This window comes from Vigna radiata, unplaced genomic scaffold (assembly GCF_000741045.1).
Source record: "Vigna radiata var. radiata cultivar VC1973A unplaced genomic scaffold, Vradiata_ver6 scaffold_154, whole genome shotgun sequence".
Taxonomy (NCBI): Eukaryota; Viridiplantae; Streptophyta; class Magnoliopsida; order Fabales; family Fabaceae; genus Vigna; species Vigna radiata.
The window spans coordinates 792,407-811,184 of record NW_014542916.1 but is presented as its reverse complement, the minus strand read 5'-3'; the positions used below and the strand labels follow the sequence as shown (position 1 = coordinate 811,184).

At 31.9% G+C, this 18,778-nt stretch overlaps 1 protein-coding gene across 1 annotated transcript; it reads right to left on the bottom strand.

Moving 5' to 3' along the window:
- Window positions 1–8,931: 8,931 nt before the first annotated feature.
- Window positions 8,932–13,262, bottom strand: LOC106752574 (glycerol-3-phosphate dehydrogenase [NAD(+)] GPDHC1, cytosolic). The gene is made up of 5 exons (XM_014634286.1): window positions 12,142–13,262; window positions 10,888–11,109; window positions 10,172–10,419; window positions 9,562–9,701; window positions 8,932–9,391 (listed from the first exon to the last, which is right to left on the bottom strand). The coding sequence occupies exons 1-5, from the start codon at window positions 12,788–12,790 to the stop codon at window positions 9,268–9,270; spliced, it is 1,383 nt and encodes a 460-aa protein (XP_014489772.1). The 5' UTR covers window positions 12,791–13,262; the 3' UTR covers window positions 8,932–9,267.
- Window positions 13,263–18,778: the final 5,516 nt, after the last annotated feature.

The window sequence follows — 18,778 nt, the reverse complement described above, 5'->3', positions numbered from 1 at the left end:
TCTCTTTCATGTCGAGGTATAGACATCTCGTGCATGATAATATATAGAAATTGGATGGTCCAATATTAGCCTGACAACGGGTGGAAAAGAAACAGAAATGTCCACTTTAGAACTCGTTAGGATAGGCTCTAATCATGACTCTGATACCATATTAGAAAGTGGACTTTTAAAGTCTAACTCAACCTCACAAAACTGACTTGTAAAGTGAGGTTTGTACCTTACTTATATATTATAAATTGGTCGACCTTATCTCTAGTCGATGTGAGACTTCTAACATATCTTGTTCACGTCGAGATATAGACATCTCGTACGTCGAGATATAGACATCTCGTACGTGATAGTAGAAATTTGATGGTCCAATAATGACTCAACAATCCACTTTAGAATTCGCTAGGATCGAATTTATTCATAAGTCTAATACGTGCACTTTTTAAATATGAGAAACTCAGCCCAGTTTAATCTAAGTGTTTTTTATATATGTACCGTATAATCTGTCGATTGATGTATTCCTTTATACTGATTCATCGGTATTGTAAATTTGAAAACAGACAGTATCTTTATCTCAGAAGTTAAGTAACTTTGTTTTTTAATTGGATCACTGATGCCTTTTCCAATACACCACCAACCTGTTTGGATTTTACTGAATTATCACATCATATAGTGTTTGGACAAAGAATTTAGAGTACTCTTTTTTTAATTATTTTTCTTATTAAATATTATGAGTATTTGTGTTTGTATTATTAAAAAGTATGAAAATAATTAAAAGATTATTTATAATTAATGATAAAGATTAATTGTTAAAGAATTCAATTCAATTAATTGTTATTTTATTAATTTATCCTTTTGCGTTAGACGTGTATTATTGTACAAACGATAAGAGGAATTACGTAATCACTTGGAAATGATTTAAACAGAAAAACTTTTGTTGAAAGAATTAATTGTTGTATAAATTAACACTACGAAAAGTTATTAAAATTATAATATACTCTAATGGAAAATATGAATTGACGTAAAACTTACGTACATGCTTAGATGGCAAGACAAATAGAAAAAATACGTGGCAAATCGATCTTGGAAAGTTAAATCTAATAATTTTGTTTTTTTTTTTTAAATGTACAAAACTATTCCAACTTTAAAATAGTTTTATACCAAAAATCGTTTAATAAATCATTGGTTAATTTTATTTAATTAATAAAAAGGATATATTAAAAAGTACGTATAAAGTGACATGCCCTTTTCCTTTAGTATTAAACAATAAATCCTTTTATCTTAGGATTATGTTTAAAGTAAGATGTACCAAATAAACTTTTTAAAATGCTAAAGAAATTATATTTTAATGATAAATAAAAAAGTTATTAATCTTTATTTTTCTCAATCACTACATCTGAAGAATGAGGTGAAAAATGGATTTCGATTAATGTATAATGTATTGGAAATGTAACAAAAAGAGTAGCATTGGAAAACAATTAACATTTTAAATGTTTAAAAAAATAAAAAGAAGTCTAGACGAAAAACTCTAAAACAAGGAAAATAAAATAAAAGTAAAAGTTAATATAAAGGAAAACGATGTGAACACTCAACAAATAAAGAAGAAAAAGTACGCAATTGAATATAATTAATAAGCTTAGGTAAGAAGAATATAAAATAGAAACTTTACTGTATTTTAATTATAACTTAAATAGAGAGACATTCTATATTTGACAAAGAAGACGGGAAGACCGAGTCACTCATAAATATTTGTTTATTTAATTAAAAATTGAATAATCATTTAACTCGAAATATTTTTTAATATTATATCTTATGGAATTAAATTTAATATATTGGAAACATAATATATTTTTCCTGCATTTGGTAAATAAATAAAATAAATGTAATAGGAAAATAAAATAGACGTGTGGGCCCTATTGGGCACCGGTTCGCCGATAAAAATAGCACCTGAAAAAAAATTGATGGCCCATAACGGGCCCAGTCAAACAGGGCCCCACCCCGAGGCAGGGGCCCACGTCACAGTGGGAGAATTTACAAGATAACCCTCTCTCACCGCTTTCATTTTCAGTTGCAGCTTTTTCGCTGCACAGAAGGTGCACGCACAGAGAATCACACACTCCAATTTCTTCTTCTGCTGCTTTATCTATGGCGAGGCTCTGAATTTATGGGGATTGCGAAACCCTAGGTGTTCATTCACTTTCGTCGCATTTCGCGGACTCGTTTTCCAGGTGAAGTCAAAATGCGGTTCCTCGTTTTGCACTCTACCGATTTACTCTGGTTTTGTCCCCTTTTGGCACCTTCGTTTTCATAGTTGCATTGCATTTATGAGCGTGACTCGGTGGATGCGGAGAGAGAGTGCGTTGTGGTGTGTGATGTGACGATCATTCTTAATGCTTCCTTCTCTCTTCATTCATTATCAATTAATGCCATGCACTTAGCATGGTTGGTAAGCACTAATTCCACCCCTTTTAAATTCCTCGCTCACTCTTTCTCTCCTTCCAATCCCCTTCTCTCCTTCCATGCCACTGATGCTTTCGTCGTTCCAACTCAACGGCACTAGCAACGAAAACAACCGCATGTTCGTTTCATTATTATTTGCATTTCTTCCTTCAATTTCTGTGCTTGCATGTTCTCTACTGTTATTTCTTACTATTCCGCTTCTGAGGACCCTGCTTCTTGTTTTCTCCAACGCCTCCTCTCAAAGGAATAATTTTTTCTTCAGGTTATAAGGACTTGCTGTTCATGGAGTGGGATCTGTGGAGTTCGACGCATGACCAAGGTTTCTGTTTCTCCCTGTCTCCACTGCTATGCGCATTCTTGTTAGTTTGAGGTGCTAGCTTCTGTGATGTAATTAATTGATCGTTTTGTGGGTTGATAAGTTCTCTGAATGTCGCGTTAGAATCATTCTGTGTGAAAAGGGCTTGTTTTCATTTTTGTGACGAATTTCTTCAATGACTCCGTGTATTTATTTTATTAGATTATATTAATCTATCCGCTAATTTTTTTTTTTGTGCATATACAGATCTTTGTGCTTATGTAATATTAAATTTGACATTTACTTGTCTTATTAAAAAAGTACTGCATAATATATCTTGAATTTATTTAATGAGGTATCGAATAGATTTAGAATTTTATGAAAATTCGTTTATTTGATATAATCAATGAAAATTTTAAGGCTTAATTGCATTATTTGCCCTCAATTTCCCAATTTCGTCGGTTGTATCTCCAAACTGTTCTCTTTTTCCAAACTTTGAACCTAATTTCCAAAAAATATTTGCAATTTGTCTTTATTTTGAGAAAACGTAGTTTGTCTTAATTGTGTAAAGCAAAAATCACCACACAAGTTTAAAGGAAATGTAGCCACAAATTTGTCTCAGCTGTGGTGATTTTTCAGTGTCGAACAAAGGTTGCTATATTTTGTAATTAGGTGGGCAAAGTTCCGTGAAACTTTGGGACACAGTATAATGAAGTCAAATTTTTTATTTATGGATTGTCTTAATAAAATTAAGTATAGAGTTGTGGAGCTTTTGAAGGGGTAACTTCACCAGGAGTATGGTAACTTGATCCCTCTTATTCTCTTGTTTCCTCTAAATGATTGTGGACGACAGATTTATTCGAACAAATCAAATTGCTTTTGACGTGTAATTTATTTATTTACTTTTCTCAGATGCGACTGGTAGTAATTACTGGTCACCGCAACATGAATGTGACTTCTACTTTGGGTGTGGCCCAGGTAATCATTGTTTTTTACTCCCTCACGTTGTGCATTTTTTGTGTTCTCGTGTTGTTTTTACTCTGGCTTTCTGTTAATTTTGTAGATGTTATAGAGGAGGACGCGTTGAACATGGAATCCTGTATTCGGGTTTTGAGAATATTGATCACCAAGGCGGATACTGAGATTGAGGAACTTGAAAGAGATCTCTTGTTGCTTCAGAAGGAGTTGGCCTGTTTTGAGCATGAAAAATGGCCTGATATATGCTGTGGTGTTCTCAGTGAGAGAATCAGCCAGCTTGATGTGGCGATTAGAACTTTAAAGAATGATTATGCTGATGAGGCTGAAGTGCAGTTACTACTAGATAGTGAACCTGCTGGGACGCTTCATGAAATACTAGCCCAGGTTTGGAATTTGGAATCCTGTATGGAATTCAATTGTTTTATTCTAATGATTGAAAAAGAGGCTGCTACATTTACCCGTTTTACATGCAAACTGGGTATTCACCAGCCATATTAGGGATTATTGTCTTTAATATTTTCCCTGCAAAATGTTATGTAGTCTTTTGTTTTGAGTTTCTGTTGATAGTTAAAAGCTTTACTGTGAGCAGTTTATCTTCTAAAGTTTTTTTGTTTTTAGCAAATGGAGTGAGTTAAGGTTTAATTTGATCTGTAATCATTTTTTGGAAAAGCGAAATAGAGAGGGCAATTCTAATTTTTTTTTTTTACAAAATCAGTAAAGTTAACTAATGTTTTTAATGTTTCTCTCATAAAATTTTAAAAAAATATGAAAATAAGATGCCATTTTTATGATTAAAAATTGAAAATAGAATATGGTTTGGGAAACCACACATTCCCAAGTCCTTTTTAAACTGCTCATAATCATGTCATTATATGCATATCAAAAGTGGGTATACTGGATACAACTAATAAATAAGAAACCTAATGCAATGCAATCCTTGTGGAATCTAAATCTAAGAAGTTTATCTTAGGACTTCAGTGTCAGAACAATTTTGTTCCTACAATAATTCAGTAAGCTTGGTTGATGATGTTTGGTGTTTTGTCCTTTACAAGAATAAGCCTGTGAATGTTTTAAGAATGGTCCTAGACAGGAAGATGCAGAAAATCTAACTGATCATTTAGAGTCTAATCAAAGACAGAAGCTTCAAAGTAATTATTGAAGTTGCGGATATTGACTGATCTATGAACCCTGCATGCCTTGTGAGAAATTTAACCTAATTTTACTAGGAGCTGTAAGAGAAGGTAGAGGGAAGATTGAAAATAGTTGGCTCTTTCGGAAGCATGAGACACTCCCATATATTCCTAATTTCTATTATTCAATTATTTATGCTGGAGCACATGACTTTCATGCTACTAGTGATTATAATTTATGCTACTATATATAATAAATTATGCATTTCACAACTGTACTTTTTTAATTTTTAATTTAAGGATGGATTTTCTCGGCCTTACATTTGCTGGATAATCGAGCAATATATATTAATTTATCCCCTGCTTGCCATTTAGGAAATATATTTTACTCCCGTCTCTTTTTTTGTGTATCTTGTGGTAGTATAACTATTTAACTATTAACGCTTGGTTTTTGAATGTAACCGGTATCTTTTTTCCCTCCCTTGTCTTTTCGTTTTGAAACAGTATCTAGATGTGAATGTCTTGAGTCCAGTTGTGAATGTTACTGAACATGCACCAGACAAAGATTCTAGCACCCTTAATATGATCATTAAGGAAGAAGGAAAAGATCTTCATGGAACCTCAGAAAGCTCTGGAAGCTTGGAACTTCTTTTGGAGATTCAGAAGTCAGATAATCCGGAAAAGATTGAGGTAGAGAAAGATGTTACATTATTTAATTTAAAAACAAATATTTATTTTTTCCTGCATGCCTTGATCGAATTAGAAAACATTTCTTTTAAATAGTTAATTGCTGCACCAACGTTTTTCTTTCAAATCTTTTAGTATATGGAACGTGTAATATTAGACATTATTTAAGAATAATGTTTATTTTATCTATTCGTGTGATGATTGATTGCTTGACACCTCATATGCAATTGCTTTTAATCGTAGAAGTTTAACATAATGTGCAGTGATTCTTTTTAAGGAGAAGCTGTACCAAACACATTTAAAGGATAACTCTTAAAAAACTAACGACATTATTTCTGTAAGAGAAAAGGGGAGTAAATAAGTAGGCTTTTGAACAGCTTCACACTTAAGCCTCCTCATCTTGAGCTAATCAATATAGGACAAAGAAGCAGGTTTTGTTTTAAAGGAGCTTTTTTAAACTGTCATTGTCAAACAGCTTTTTATTTTTAAGCTTTTCTTTAGAGCTGTAACTTTTAAGGAGCATTAAAGAAGGGATTCACATGACAGTGCGAACTTGTTTGGCTTTGAAACCTAAGGTAAATGGAGTAAATCCCAGCAAGTGATAGGCCGATACCAGGTTTATGAGTTTACGTTGAGCTTGCGATGGCAATCCGTATTGTTTTATTTTTACCATTTTTTGTAGATCTAACCTTGGTAGCCATTTTTACGCATGATAAATTTGAATAGTATTTTTTTTCTTCTTTTAAGGAATTGTCTGAAGAAGAACTTGTTAGAAGTCCTGATTTGGCGGGCATTATCATTGCATCCTACCACTCTGATGGTATAAAATTATCAGAAACATTTGATGATCAAGTTGCTGGAAATGAAGTCAGAAAAAGCCAACTCATTAATTCAAATAAAGGTCTAATGTTGGATTTGTTTTCGGCCAAAAGTGAAGCCAAGGTGCAGGAAGTGCTGTTCTCCTTCTAATTAATTTAAACTTCTTATATGTATCAGTTAGCGTTTTAGACAAGGTTTTTAGTGCATATTCTTCTTAAATTGTGCAGAAAGAAAATGAATTTGTCAGAGAAAAAGATGTTAGCCCAGATGAATTTAGACCTGCAATTGACATCAATGGGAAGAAAACGGGTCCACATTCCATATTAGATACTTCACAACGAAAGAAACGAGCAAAACCTAATTTAGACAAAGAGCCATGTGATTTTGCTCCAAAAGCTGCACAAAGGGACTGCAAGAAAGAACCCAAGGTTGCTCCAGACGAAGATTTGAACTCCCTGAATTACCCTTTACAAGTTGTATATCCTAAAACATTATGTATCACTGATACAGAATTTTGCTCCGTTAAAGATAGCAATGGTAATAATTCTGGACTAGTGTTCAACATTGAAAACACCACCCCTTATTAATGCTGAAAATTCTGCATTGATTTCACTGCTAGGGATGCATACCAAGAGTTCATTGTATACTGGGTTACAGCTGATGGATGTAGATGAAGATAAAGGGGAAGAACATGAACAAGACCTTAAATCCCAACTGAGTACTAACCTCAGAAAGTCCAAGATGAGTTTCCCGTCAAAGCTTAAAGCTTCGGAAAAGCAGGAACTGGAACTAAAGGCATTTTCTTCCAGAGAACCATTTGACAGTTGTACGGAAGTTATTCCAAGTGCATCCATAGTTGTATCAACTAAGAGTCAGCGAAGATCCAAATCCTGTACTGATGTTACCATTTTAAACGAGTCAATGAAGCGGAAGATTATTACTAAAGGGGCAGTGCAACCAAACAAGCATGAGACTGAAGGTCGTGCTATTGTTCTTTATGACAGTAAATTTTCTGAATTACAAAAGAAAAGAAGAGTTACAAAGTTGCCTATCACCGTTGACATACAGAATTCAAGTGTTAATTTGGACGTACCAAATTCGGACGGGGTTTCTGTGGACAAAAAAAGCCAGTTAGCTCCTCGTACTCACAAGTCACATTCCTTGGTGGATTCTCATGACGAGACCTTATCTTTGAATAGCTTGTCATTGACTGATTTGAGGGCTATGGCAAAGAAACACAATGTAAGAAAATATTATAAGCTTCGAAAAGTAGATTTGGTCGAACAGTTAGCTCGGCGATTGAGTAGCTGCTGAACTTAGTGGTGTTAACCCATTTCTGTTCTGCCTTACTTTTTTGGGTTTCTCTTGGTTGGTTAGGTCCAGGGCTTCCCTGTAATTTGGTATAGGATCCTGACGTAGTCATGAATGAGATACATAGGCATCAAAAATGGTTTTTGCAACAGGATATTGTACAGCCTATAGATAGAATTCTTAGGGTACTTTGTAAATGAAAGGAAGTATAGGTTTTCTTCCTTGAAGCTGGTTACTCCTATAGGAGACTTAAAACTTAACGTTGTGCACCATTCGCGTGCTACTGAGATTCATCGTTAAATATGAAGTGCGGGTCGCAACATAGTCAAATTTGGTCATGTATGTGTCTCATTCAGTTTCTACTTTTTCTCCAATTCTTTTTTATATTTTCTTGTACATAAAACATCGTTTTAATAGGAGCATTTGCTGATCACTTTCAATACATCAATTCGTTCATTTTCTTCTTGGAGTTTCCACCACAGACTAATGGATTGAAATGATATTTTAAGATCTTTTCTTTGAAATTTTCCTTACTACGTGACTCATCCTTGCGTAATTATAATTGTCACTGTCCCGAAAATTACATGAATCGATTTTTTAAGTAACATGTGAGCAAGTTTTGGATAATTGAATTATTAATTTTAGTGAATGTTATTTTTAAATAAAATAAATGAGGAAAGAAGTAACAGTGTAAATATTGTACAAAGCTCTAATCTAACATTAGATTTTTAGTAACTAAAATTCCAACAGAATCAGATCTAGTCATATTCTTCAACAAGATCCATTTTCAAAACTATTTTTTCTCAACATCAAACTTCATACCTGGATCTCGCCATGTTTGATTCAGGCAACTTCGATCATGACTCTCTAATCTCCATAGGAAAGAAAAGGACGGTATATGCAAAAACAGTAATGCTTAAGAGGTTTTTGAAATGAAGATAGTTGAATTGGATTCTTGTATCTACCCCACTTATATATGAAGGTTGTATCCCAATTAAATTGGATAACTACCACCTCTTCATGAAATTAGGAAAGTGCTGGAATTTAGCAACCTTATAATTATCAGGATCATTGATCTCGATATATTTCGCACGTGAGATCCTGAGTCGGTGGATTTCAGTACCAATATAACCAAACACCAACCTAATTTGAGATATACATTCAAAGACTATCTTAAATTTGTTAGATTTATTGTGCAACTTGATATTTGAGTTTTAGAAAAATTGCTTAAATATAAAGTTTGCCATAAAGATAGACTCCTGTTGAGTAAGCTATTGTCGTGTTTTTGGGAGTAATCGGTACAATTGCACAGTGGCTTATATTTTAACATATGTACATGCAACATTGTAAAGCAAAATCCTTCAAAAACAATACATTCATGCTCACCAAAAATATTCCCTTTCACAAGTGTTTTTGGTGTGGTTTCTCTACTGAACCTTCATAGTACTATAATGGACACTGATTTCTTTTATGTTTTAAAATATATTAAATGCTCTTTTAATATACTACTATATAGTGTATTTTGAAGGTTCATTAGAGAAACAATACTAAAATCTCAGTAGAGAATTTAGACTTTTGTTTTTCCCCAAGAGAAAACACTTAGGATTGTCCAAGAAGTGAAGGCTTGTAGAAAACATGGCTTTGTGCAATCTCAATTCGTTCGCGAGGATCATTCAGATTTTCATCCCTCAAGGCTTTCAGAATAGCTTGTGATGACTGTTCCCTGAGAAATACATCAAGCAACAGAAGCCATAGAAACTTGCTTAGTACGTTGCCAAGGTGATAGAGATTTGCAAATATAGTAGATGGAGTTGGAGTGTTCAAAGCTAACAAAGCATAATAAGGTAAAAAAGCAAACAACCCAAACATGAGTGAACTATTGCAGGATATTACCTTGATATCAAAATTTTGTATAGCGTCTTCAATATGGGACAAAGCTCTACAGGAGCAACTGGCTTGTTTTCTTCAGGATGCAACACATTTAGGCTAGATTGGCTAAGAAGTTCAAAGAATGCCTCAACTGCAGAAACACCCTATAAATGGAAGGGATAGCATTTTGTTTAGTTATTGAAATTTGATTGAAGGAAAAAACATGACTCTAAGGAGGAACACACAAGGATCATTTCTATTTCTTATGTGACTGATATTCGTTCCAACTCTGCTGTGGCTTATGTCAAGTGAAAATTGTAACATCATATTCATCAACCCATCTAAGAATGACCACATTAACCTTTGAAAATGAAGAACATATGTACAAATTTCCAGTAAGAATGGTACATAGCATTGTTGTGTTTTGTCCTTATAAGTTAAAAACAAACAACTAGTACTAAACTATGAATACAAGTGCAAGCTGAAAAGCAGCAGCCCCTGCCACAGGATCCTGCTAAATTGTCTGTGATTCATAATCAATGAACTTTCACATTTTAAAGATGCAATTGGAACTCCTCAAGAACGTAGCATGGTTTTGGAAGAAACAAGGACAAGAAAAAATTACAAAGTATACCTGAATCATTCCTTTGCCACTAATGCTGTCTCCCATGTCTGGTCTTAATTGACCCTTAGCTAACATCTGGCCATACCAAGCGTTACGGCCTTTCAACAAGGTTACATAAGTGTCAGCCAGTAACGGCCCTGCAAGTTTCTCTGGTTCTTCAGCCAACAAGTGAGTGATGAATATCATTTCCGATGTGCAGTGTGCAAAGTACACAGATTTGCTTGTGGCACTCTCATTAGTAAGGGCAGCTACCATTCCTGACAACATTAAGAATGAAAAACAGGACATATATATAGATTACAAATCAGAAAGCAAGTGTAGAATAGAGCATGGAAATTCTTATTATGAAATTAGAGGTAGTTAAACCCTTTTATTTTCCAGGTTAATGACAACTGGAGCTAGTCTCTGTAGCATGTAAAAACACATAAATGCCTTGATTCAATTTACAAAAGTATGCATCAAACTTTATCTAGATACGTTCCATGCATGGAAAAATTGTATGACTATTTATCACAGATGTTTCCTTTTCTATTATCTTCAGATTGTAGAATCTTTATGAGATTTTGTGCATCAGTTTGTTTTCAAGTATGTGTGAAATAGGAAGGGAATCAACTTATCAAATAGACAACATTACACAAACCAAAACATGATGATGATATGGATAATGGACTACTTCTAGTTTGATACTAGATATATGAAGTGATAACAATTATTTAGAAAGTTACCAGCTCCAATTGCATAGACGTTTTTCAAACCACCCATGACTTCATGTGTGACGAGGTCACTGTTATCCCAGACAATAAATTGTGGTTGTCGTAGAAACTTTGCCAGAGGTTTTCTCCATTTATCAGCTCCACATATTCTTGCATTGGCATACTCCTTGTTGTAGATTTCTGAGGCAATATTTGGACCTCCAAGATAGAGTATGTTCTCCATTGGCACTCTAGCTGTCAAGTTTGCAGTGCAGAGAGTGGTGAATGAGTGAAGAACTAAAAACATTATTGCATAATAAGAAATAAGGCTATGACCTATGGTAATACAATATCAGATGAAGGAAAAAAAAAGAGAGTATCTGCTAGAAAACAAGGATGTGAAGTAATATCTCAAGCATGACACTTTTTTGCTTGGCATCAAATTCTTGGTTAAAAATAGATGTAATTGGGCTAGAGAATTGTCACAACTGATCTGTAATATGCTTCAGCATGAATATGAACAAGATAGATTTTTGTTGTTAAGTACAGGAAGGCTGAGTCAAGAACAACTCCCAAGGTTATTGATAAATTTTCATATGTACAAATATGGAAGACTAACTATAACAATATGGACTAAAAGATTATAGTTATTTTAATCATTTCATATTTAAAAGGAAAATTGAACATTATAGTTATTTTGTTCCTCATCAAGATTTCATGAGATGATTCATTCCCATAAATTGCTCATTTCTCACTGATAATGAAGCATGTTTGGATTAGATTCTTCTTCAAGATTATATCTGCTTGACAGAAAACAATACTGGTGTTACTATTCAGATGTGTTCGTCTTTTGTAATTACTTCAACTAACTTCTTACCCTTTTTCTATTTTTTGTTATAAAATGTTGTATTAAATAAACCAACCAAAATAACCAATCTCAGAACCACTTTTTACCTAACATATTCAAATGTAAAACTTGTTTCATGTAATCAATTACAACATTCATAGATTATATTTATGATAGATAGTTACATAATTTATTTCCCTGAAACACAAGTGACAAAAATGTAATCATCACACTTTTCTGGTTATTCTATTCTGGCAAATGCATGATGTGGATGGATACTTATCTTTTACTCATTAGAATTTAAAAAATACACAGCTTAATTCAATCTCACAAAACCAACGTATGAGTTCATATTGCATTCAATTATAAATTAATTGTGAATTAATTTTATCTCTAATCACTTAGGTAACATGTAAAAGGAGATAAAGAAAGGGTCTTACTTGCTTGGTGAATCATCTTTGTGGGAGTGATAATATGTGGTAGAGGCTCCAATGCAGCCTGTATACCCTTTGACAAAGAGATAATTATAGGCACTGTGATCCTCTCCTTCCAATACTTACTAATCTCTTCAAAGATCTCACGTGTTTCTGTAGAAGGCAAACCATTGACCACAATATCAGCATCCCAAACAGCTTCCTGCAAGTTTGTGACCACCTTCAGAGGACAAAGTGGGGTATCAATCATGTTCAAGCAAAAACCATCTTTGAGAATCTCATCTGCATAAAGGGTCCTATCACCAAGCCTTGCCTCCACATATTTCAGATATGCACAACGCCTGATCAACCTTCTCAGCACATCTTCCCTTGAGTTTATGACCTCAAAGAGATGTTCTGCAGTGCCTCTATCCACTGCCCTTCCTGCTCTTCTCCAAATCCTGATCTGTATCTTGTCCCTGAATTGACCATAAGAATCTTGCAACAAAGCTGCAAAAACACTGCCCCAAGCACCAGCTCCAACACTCACAATTCTCAAAGGGTCACCATCAGCCTTCCCAATAAGCCTCCTCAAAGTATCAAGCTTCTCCTCTACCCCATTACAATTCTGACCACCAACACTTCCATTTGAGTATGCATTATGAACCACTCCCATTATGCTTCCCCCCACTATGCTCTAAAACCCCAACAAAGTCTTACAGAAACAACTAGAAATGAAGTATGAACTTCAATAGCTCTGTCTGCAAACCAGACTCAGACTCTTATATAATCTTGTGCCTCTCACTTTCCCCTTACCGACCAATGAATACTTTTCTTTCAACCACAAGAATAAGATTGAGTTAACAAAACCACAGCAATGGGAAATCAAATCCTTTTGGTGGGTGTTGCTTGACCAAAGCTGAGCATTAATTTTGGTCTGAGCAAAATTTCTAACCCGAAAATGAAGCCTATCCTACTCTAAAAATTTATTGAAGCATGCAATGCATGAACCATGGTTACTTATATATATATATACACACATACATATAAAGTAGTGCTCTTCAATCTTTCTTCTAGTTCTGAAGAATGGCACGTGGGAAGCCAAAAGAATAGGTATGAGGGATGGGAGAAAAAACCAAACACGAAGAAAACTTTGTTTTCTCCGTCTCTTGTTAGTTGATCTACCCAACTATAAGACGCGGCTAGTGCCAATAAAAAACCAATCTTTCGTGCTGCTAACTGCGAAGTTATGGTCCTACACCCATGGGTTCAGTTTCTTCAACTCATCTATCTCATGACCCCACTGTATGTATCATTTCTACCTTTCTATTGGTTGAACTTTAGACACTAAAACCAAACAACATACAAAAAATCAAATTTGTAATAGAAATTACACCAAAATGCATTTTTAGTTTATTCCCTACTTTAAAAGAAATTTACATAGACCAAGTTTTGTTGTTGTATTAAATATTAATACCTCTCTTGATAAAAGTTCAAACGTTTTGAGAAATATCTCTTATGTTTTAAGCATTGATCATTTCATTTATGTTGGTGTTATATATATAACATCCAAAAGGTGCATGGGGCAACTCTAATGGGAGTTGTTCTTTCACCTTAATTCAAATTGGTAATTTGTATCAACTAAATACTTTTAGGAAAAAAAATTATTTGATTTTTTTAAGCAATTAAAATGATAAAACATTATAAAAAGTATTTCATTTAATAAATTTCATGGTTGAAGACATTTTGAAATGCATGTTTAATGTTCTCTGAGTAAAACTCAATTCAACTTTCCTAAGTAAGGTCTCAAATTCAATGGAGGAAAAAACATATTTAGAGATTTCATTAAAAATGTAAAGAAGTGAATTTGTGCTCCCAATGAAGAAAAATAAAATTTTATATTTTTGGTTTTTGACATGTCACATGGATAAAAAAAAAAGTGTAATGAAAATTCATATTAATGTGGAATGATATTGAGAAGGGTGCCACCCATATAAATGTATTGGCATTAAAAGTGTTTGGGGGAGGCCAACTTCCCCAACGGTAATTAATATTAATTAATGTATGAGTTTGCTCAAATGTTGATGTGAAGTCTCCTTCCCAATCTTTGAACATGACATGTAGTCATACATTTGTCCTTTTCTTTGTGTAAAGGGACAAACATTTAATGTTCTGCTTCTTATGTCTATGCCTAAGTTTGATTTCATGAATTTGTTGTTTGATGGAACACTTTTAGCCTGTGGATGAATGTAATTAGATTCGGGTTCTCAAGTACTATGCCAGTTGAATTTAGGTGATCCAATTCATTGATTTTGCAACAATGCATTATTAATGTTCACGTGATTTATCTCCCTTTGATGTGAACGTTTGTCAGTATAGAGATTAGGTGTCCCTTTGTTACACATATCTAAGTTGGATTAATTAGTTCAATTTTTTTATCTGCAACACCTTAATTATAATGAAACAGAGTCCATTTATGAAGAAAATCATAAAAGATAACTTATTTCAACTAAGGAGGTGAAGTTACTTCATAAAAAAAGTCTTGCATGATTAAGAAGTTATGAATCTTAGTAATATTTCTTAATAATTACTATTACTATTATTTTATTATTACTATTTTATTATTATTATTATTGAAGGTATACTATGAGAATTACAAATATTAGTGATGTCAATCTATTTTAACAAGATTAATAATAAGATTGGTAGGAAAAGGAGCCACATGTTTCATTCATTGACAACTATACGCAAATTCTCCTAGTTAAAATACATAAATGATGTTTAGCATAAGTTTTTGATTAAAAAAAAAAAATGTATGCATGGGAAAAATTTAATTTTGAATATATTTTTTATTCTTGAAATATCATTAAGACATCTTTATTCATTATAAGAGTTATATATATATATATATATATATATATATATATATATATATATATATACGATTATAAATTTAATATTATCAATATAATATAAAATCGGTCGTATATAAGAATATGAAACTATTATTTATCTTAAGATCTCAACAACCAAATAAAAAATTAGTTAAAAATGTGAATATTATAATAGAAGTTGCAAAAAATGTAACAAAATGATGTGACTAAGGGGAACTTAGAAAGAACAATAAATAATTTCCGTAATAGATATAACCTCCTTATTCATTTTATCATAGTTATTAAAATATTATAAATAAATCAAAGTAAGCCATTCTTAATCTTAAAATCACTAATATTTAAAAATAGAATATTTGAGTTGATAATTGTATTAAATTAATGAGATTAACTTATTTTAATATTAAAAATTCGATAATATAAATAAAATTTTATAAACGTTTTTTATTATTTAAAATATTTATTATTTTTTTAAACTTTTTTTCTACACTTCATTTTTTCTCTCTTTAAGTTTCTAAGTTCTTGAGTTATCTTTTTTATGATTAAGAAGTGTCTAGACGATCACAACAGTAACATCTACAACTTCTTCTAATTAGATTGTCTTATAGAGTAAATTAGTTTCTATTTCTTTTTTTTATTAACTGTTTTAGACATATACAAGTAACTTGGCCGCATGTGTCATCCAATCTTCTTTTATAGTTTTTTGTTGATTAGTGGTTTTAAAGGCTTAACCTTATCAAAATTTTATGGTATATAGGTATCACAATAGTTATCTGAGTTGAGGTACGAGTTTTTGTTCTAGTAGAAGTATTTGAGCTTTCCACCAAGAAGCTAATATATGCTTTACTTTCGTGTGAGAAGTATAAATTTATGTTTGATAGTGGTGAGATTGATATTTGGTTAAATATGCTATTAATTGAGATGCTTGTTGAATGAGTTTGTATATTGATGAGTGAATATTTGTCTATTGATGAATATTACAGTGTATTCTTTGAAATAGAACGTGCTTGAACATGTGATGCTGCTGTTTTAGAGTTCTATGAGGTACAAATTTGTTATAGAATTGAAAGATGTGAAAATGGAGTGTTGTTAAGTTGGTTTTTGGTCCAAATTGATGTTTTGGTAGGGGAGTTTCTATAAGAGTGATTTTGGAACTAAAACTAATGTTTGGGAGCTATTTTTATATCATTTCAAAAAAAAAAAATTATAGAACCTTAGTTAACCATAAATCTAATGTTGAATTGGTGGGTAGTAAATAGGTTGAGTTTATGTTGCTTTTGGTCTATTTTTAGGAGTTTTAACAAGTGATAATCTAAAGCAGAAGGTTTGTCATAAAAATGAAGGTTTATGGTCTGTTTTTGAGTCAATTGTGACTTGTTCTAAACCTTAGTTTTCAAATTTCTAGTTTACAATGTGTAAAATTAGTTATACGTGCTTTTGAGTTGTTAAGTTAGTCTAATACGTCTTGTTTCTGACCAAATGAGAAAAATGGTATTCAAATTTAACTATAAACATGTTTTGCATTAACCATAGTGTTAGAGAAACCAATTTGGTCATTTGGATATATCTCAATTGCACCTAAATCAGAAAATCATGTTGCTATAAAAAACTGTATCAGACTTGATAATCGATTGTTTCAGTCTGAATTTTATCTTTGCTTAAAAACTCTCTGGAATAATTATTTATCAGATTTAGTAATCGATTATTTCAGTAGGTATTTTTGTCTTTTCTTAAAAGTTTCTGAAATAATCGATTATCAGGTCTGATAATCGATTATCTCATAAGAAAATGGATATTTATGGTTTGTGAACATGTTTATGGTAGATGAATATGCATGATGTTTCAAGAAATGCAATTTGAATATTAATATGTATAGTAGTTGTTCATACATGTATGATGTTGTGATGATGATAAGTATGTCTTGATCATGTGCATGGTAGATGGACATAATTCCATGACTCTCGTGGAGAGATTTTATATAGTGTATATGCATTATTGTAGGAGCTTAATCTTGAGGGTTATTCTGACATTCTAATAGTCATTCATTATCAGGTAGAGAGGGATGAGACATGTGGTGAGAGTAGCATGAAGTCCTAGTCTAGGAGCTTTACCTTGGCCTAAGGCGTTAACAGACTAACATTGTGTGTGGTAGGGTGAAACTCATTAACAATAACTCTGTTGAGTAGTAATGGTCACCCCAAGTGCATAACCCACCATAGCTCGACAATAAAACATGTATTCAGATGGTCAAGTCTAGAATCTATCTGTATGCTTAGGTTGTTTTGGTTTGAAAGTAAAATGTGTCGTATGCTGAATTATAATTGCATGATTTGAATTTCTTTGATAATATTAGCTTATCCTTTCTTCTTTGTGTTTGGTTGTCTGTTTTTGTTCTTCTCTTTTGCAATGGTCATCGTAATGATGTGAGTTTATGGGTAAAAAAGTGTTGGGAGGAGATGGAGAGGAAACATATACTAGGATGATGTGTTTTAGTTTCATCTATTTTTAGAAGACTTATTACACTTTTGATTCAGTGTAATATACTAGGATCATGTAGGATTTTCTATATCTTTTGTTATTATAAGTTATTTATGAATATCTGTAATAGAATCTATTAAGTTTTCTGAGTTGACCGCTTTGTAATATGGACAGTGTGACAAATCTTATTAAGAGTTGAATGTTATAAAAAAAAATTACAATGTTACATTAGTCTTAATTTATTTTTAACTTTTCTTTTGAATTTCAATTTGAAACAAATCTTCTTTACAATTTTTGTTAAAATGTTTCTAAAATACTCATCTTATAATTAATTTTATTAAATTATTGATGTTATTAATATAAATGTTATTCTTATAATATAATGTTGTATTTAATACATTACAATAGGTATAATTTTTGGATGCCACAACGATAGGTTTTGTGTGGCGATGAGTGAATGGCATGCCTACATGTACAGCTGGCAGTGTGTGGCATTGTTGTCGTCAATTTATTGAAACAATTGTATAACAAATTAAAGTTGTCATGTAAATAAATAAATAAATAAATAAATAAATAAATAAATATATATATATATATATATATATATATATGGTTTGTTAATCTACGTAAGAAAGTCTTTTAGTTGGTACATTTTAGTAAAATGTACCAAGTTTTAGTTACAAAAATGTCTCTGATAAAAAAGAAAACCAACTTTAAATTCAAGGATATTTTAATAATTTTAAAATTTAATTTAAAATAAAAAAAATAAAAGGTAGATATTAAAAATTTTGATTGGTCCACGAGAGAAGTTATTAGTTTTTATTATATATATTTTAAAAGGTAGTTGTTTTTTAAAATAAAAAATAAAATAAAAGGTAGTTGTTTTTTAACCCAGACGAGTTTTATAAACCCAGACGGGTTCTATAAACCCAGACGAGTTCTATAAACCTTAAACCCTATATAGTTGTTTTTTTAATCCAGACGGATTCTATAAACCTAGACGGGTTCTATAAATCCTAAACCCTAAACCTTTATATTTTTTAAAATGTAGTTGTTTTTTAAAATAAAAAATAAAATAAAAGGTAGTTATTTTTTAAAATTAAAAATAGAATAAAAGCTAATAACTTACCCATCAAAATTTTTAATAACTACCTTTTATTTTTTTTTAAATTAAATTTTAAAATTATTAAAATACCTTTCGATTTAAAGTTAGTTTTCTTTTTTAAAAGAGACATTTTTATAATCTAAAATTTGGTACACTTTACTAAAATGTACCAATTAAAAAAAATCCTTAT

Coding starts and splice junctions, on each gene's coding strand:
- LOC106752574 (XM_014634286.1), bottom strand. CDS start 12,790: ATGGGAGTGGTTCATAATGCATACTCAAATGGAAGTGTTGGTGGTCAG. Junction 10,420..10,887: donor CGTCTATGCAATTGGAGCTG/GTAACTTTCTAA, acceptor TAATGTTGTCAG/GAATGGTAGCTGCCCTTACT. Junction 9,702..10,171: donor GTGGCAAAGGAATGATTCAG/GTATACTTTGTA, acceptor TTCCATTTATAG/GGTGTTTCTGCAGTTGAGGC.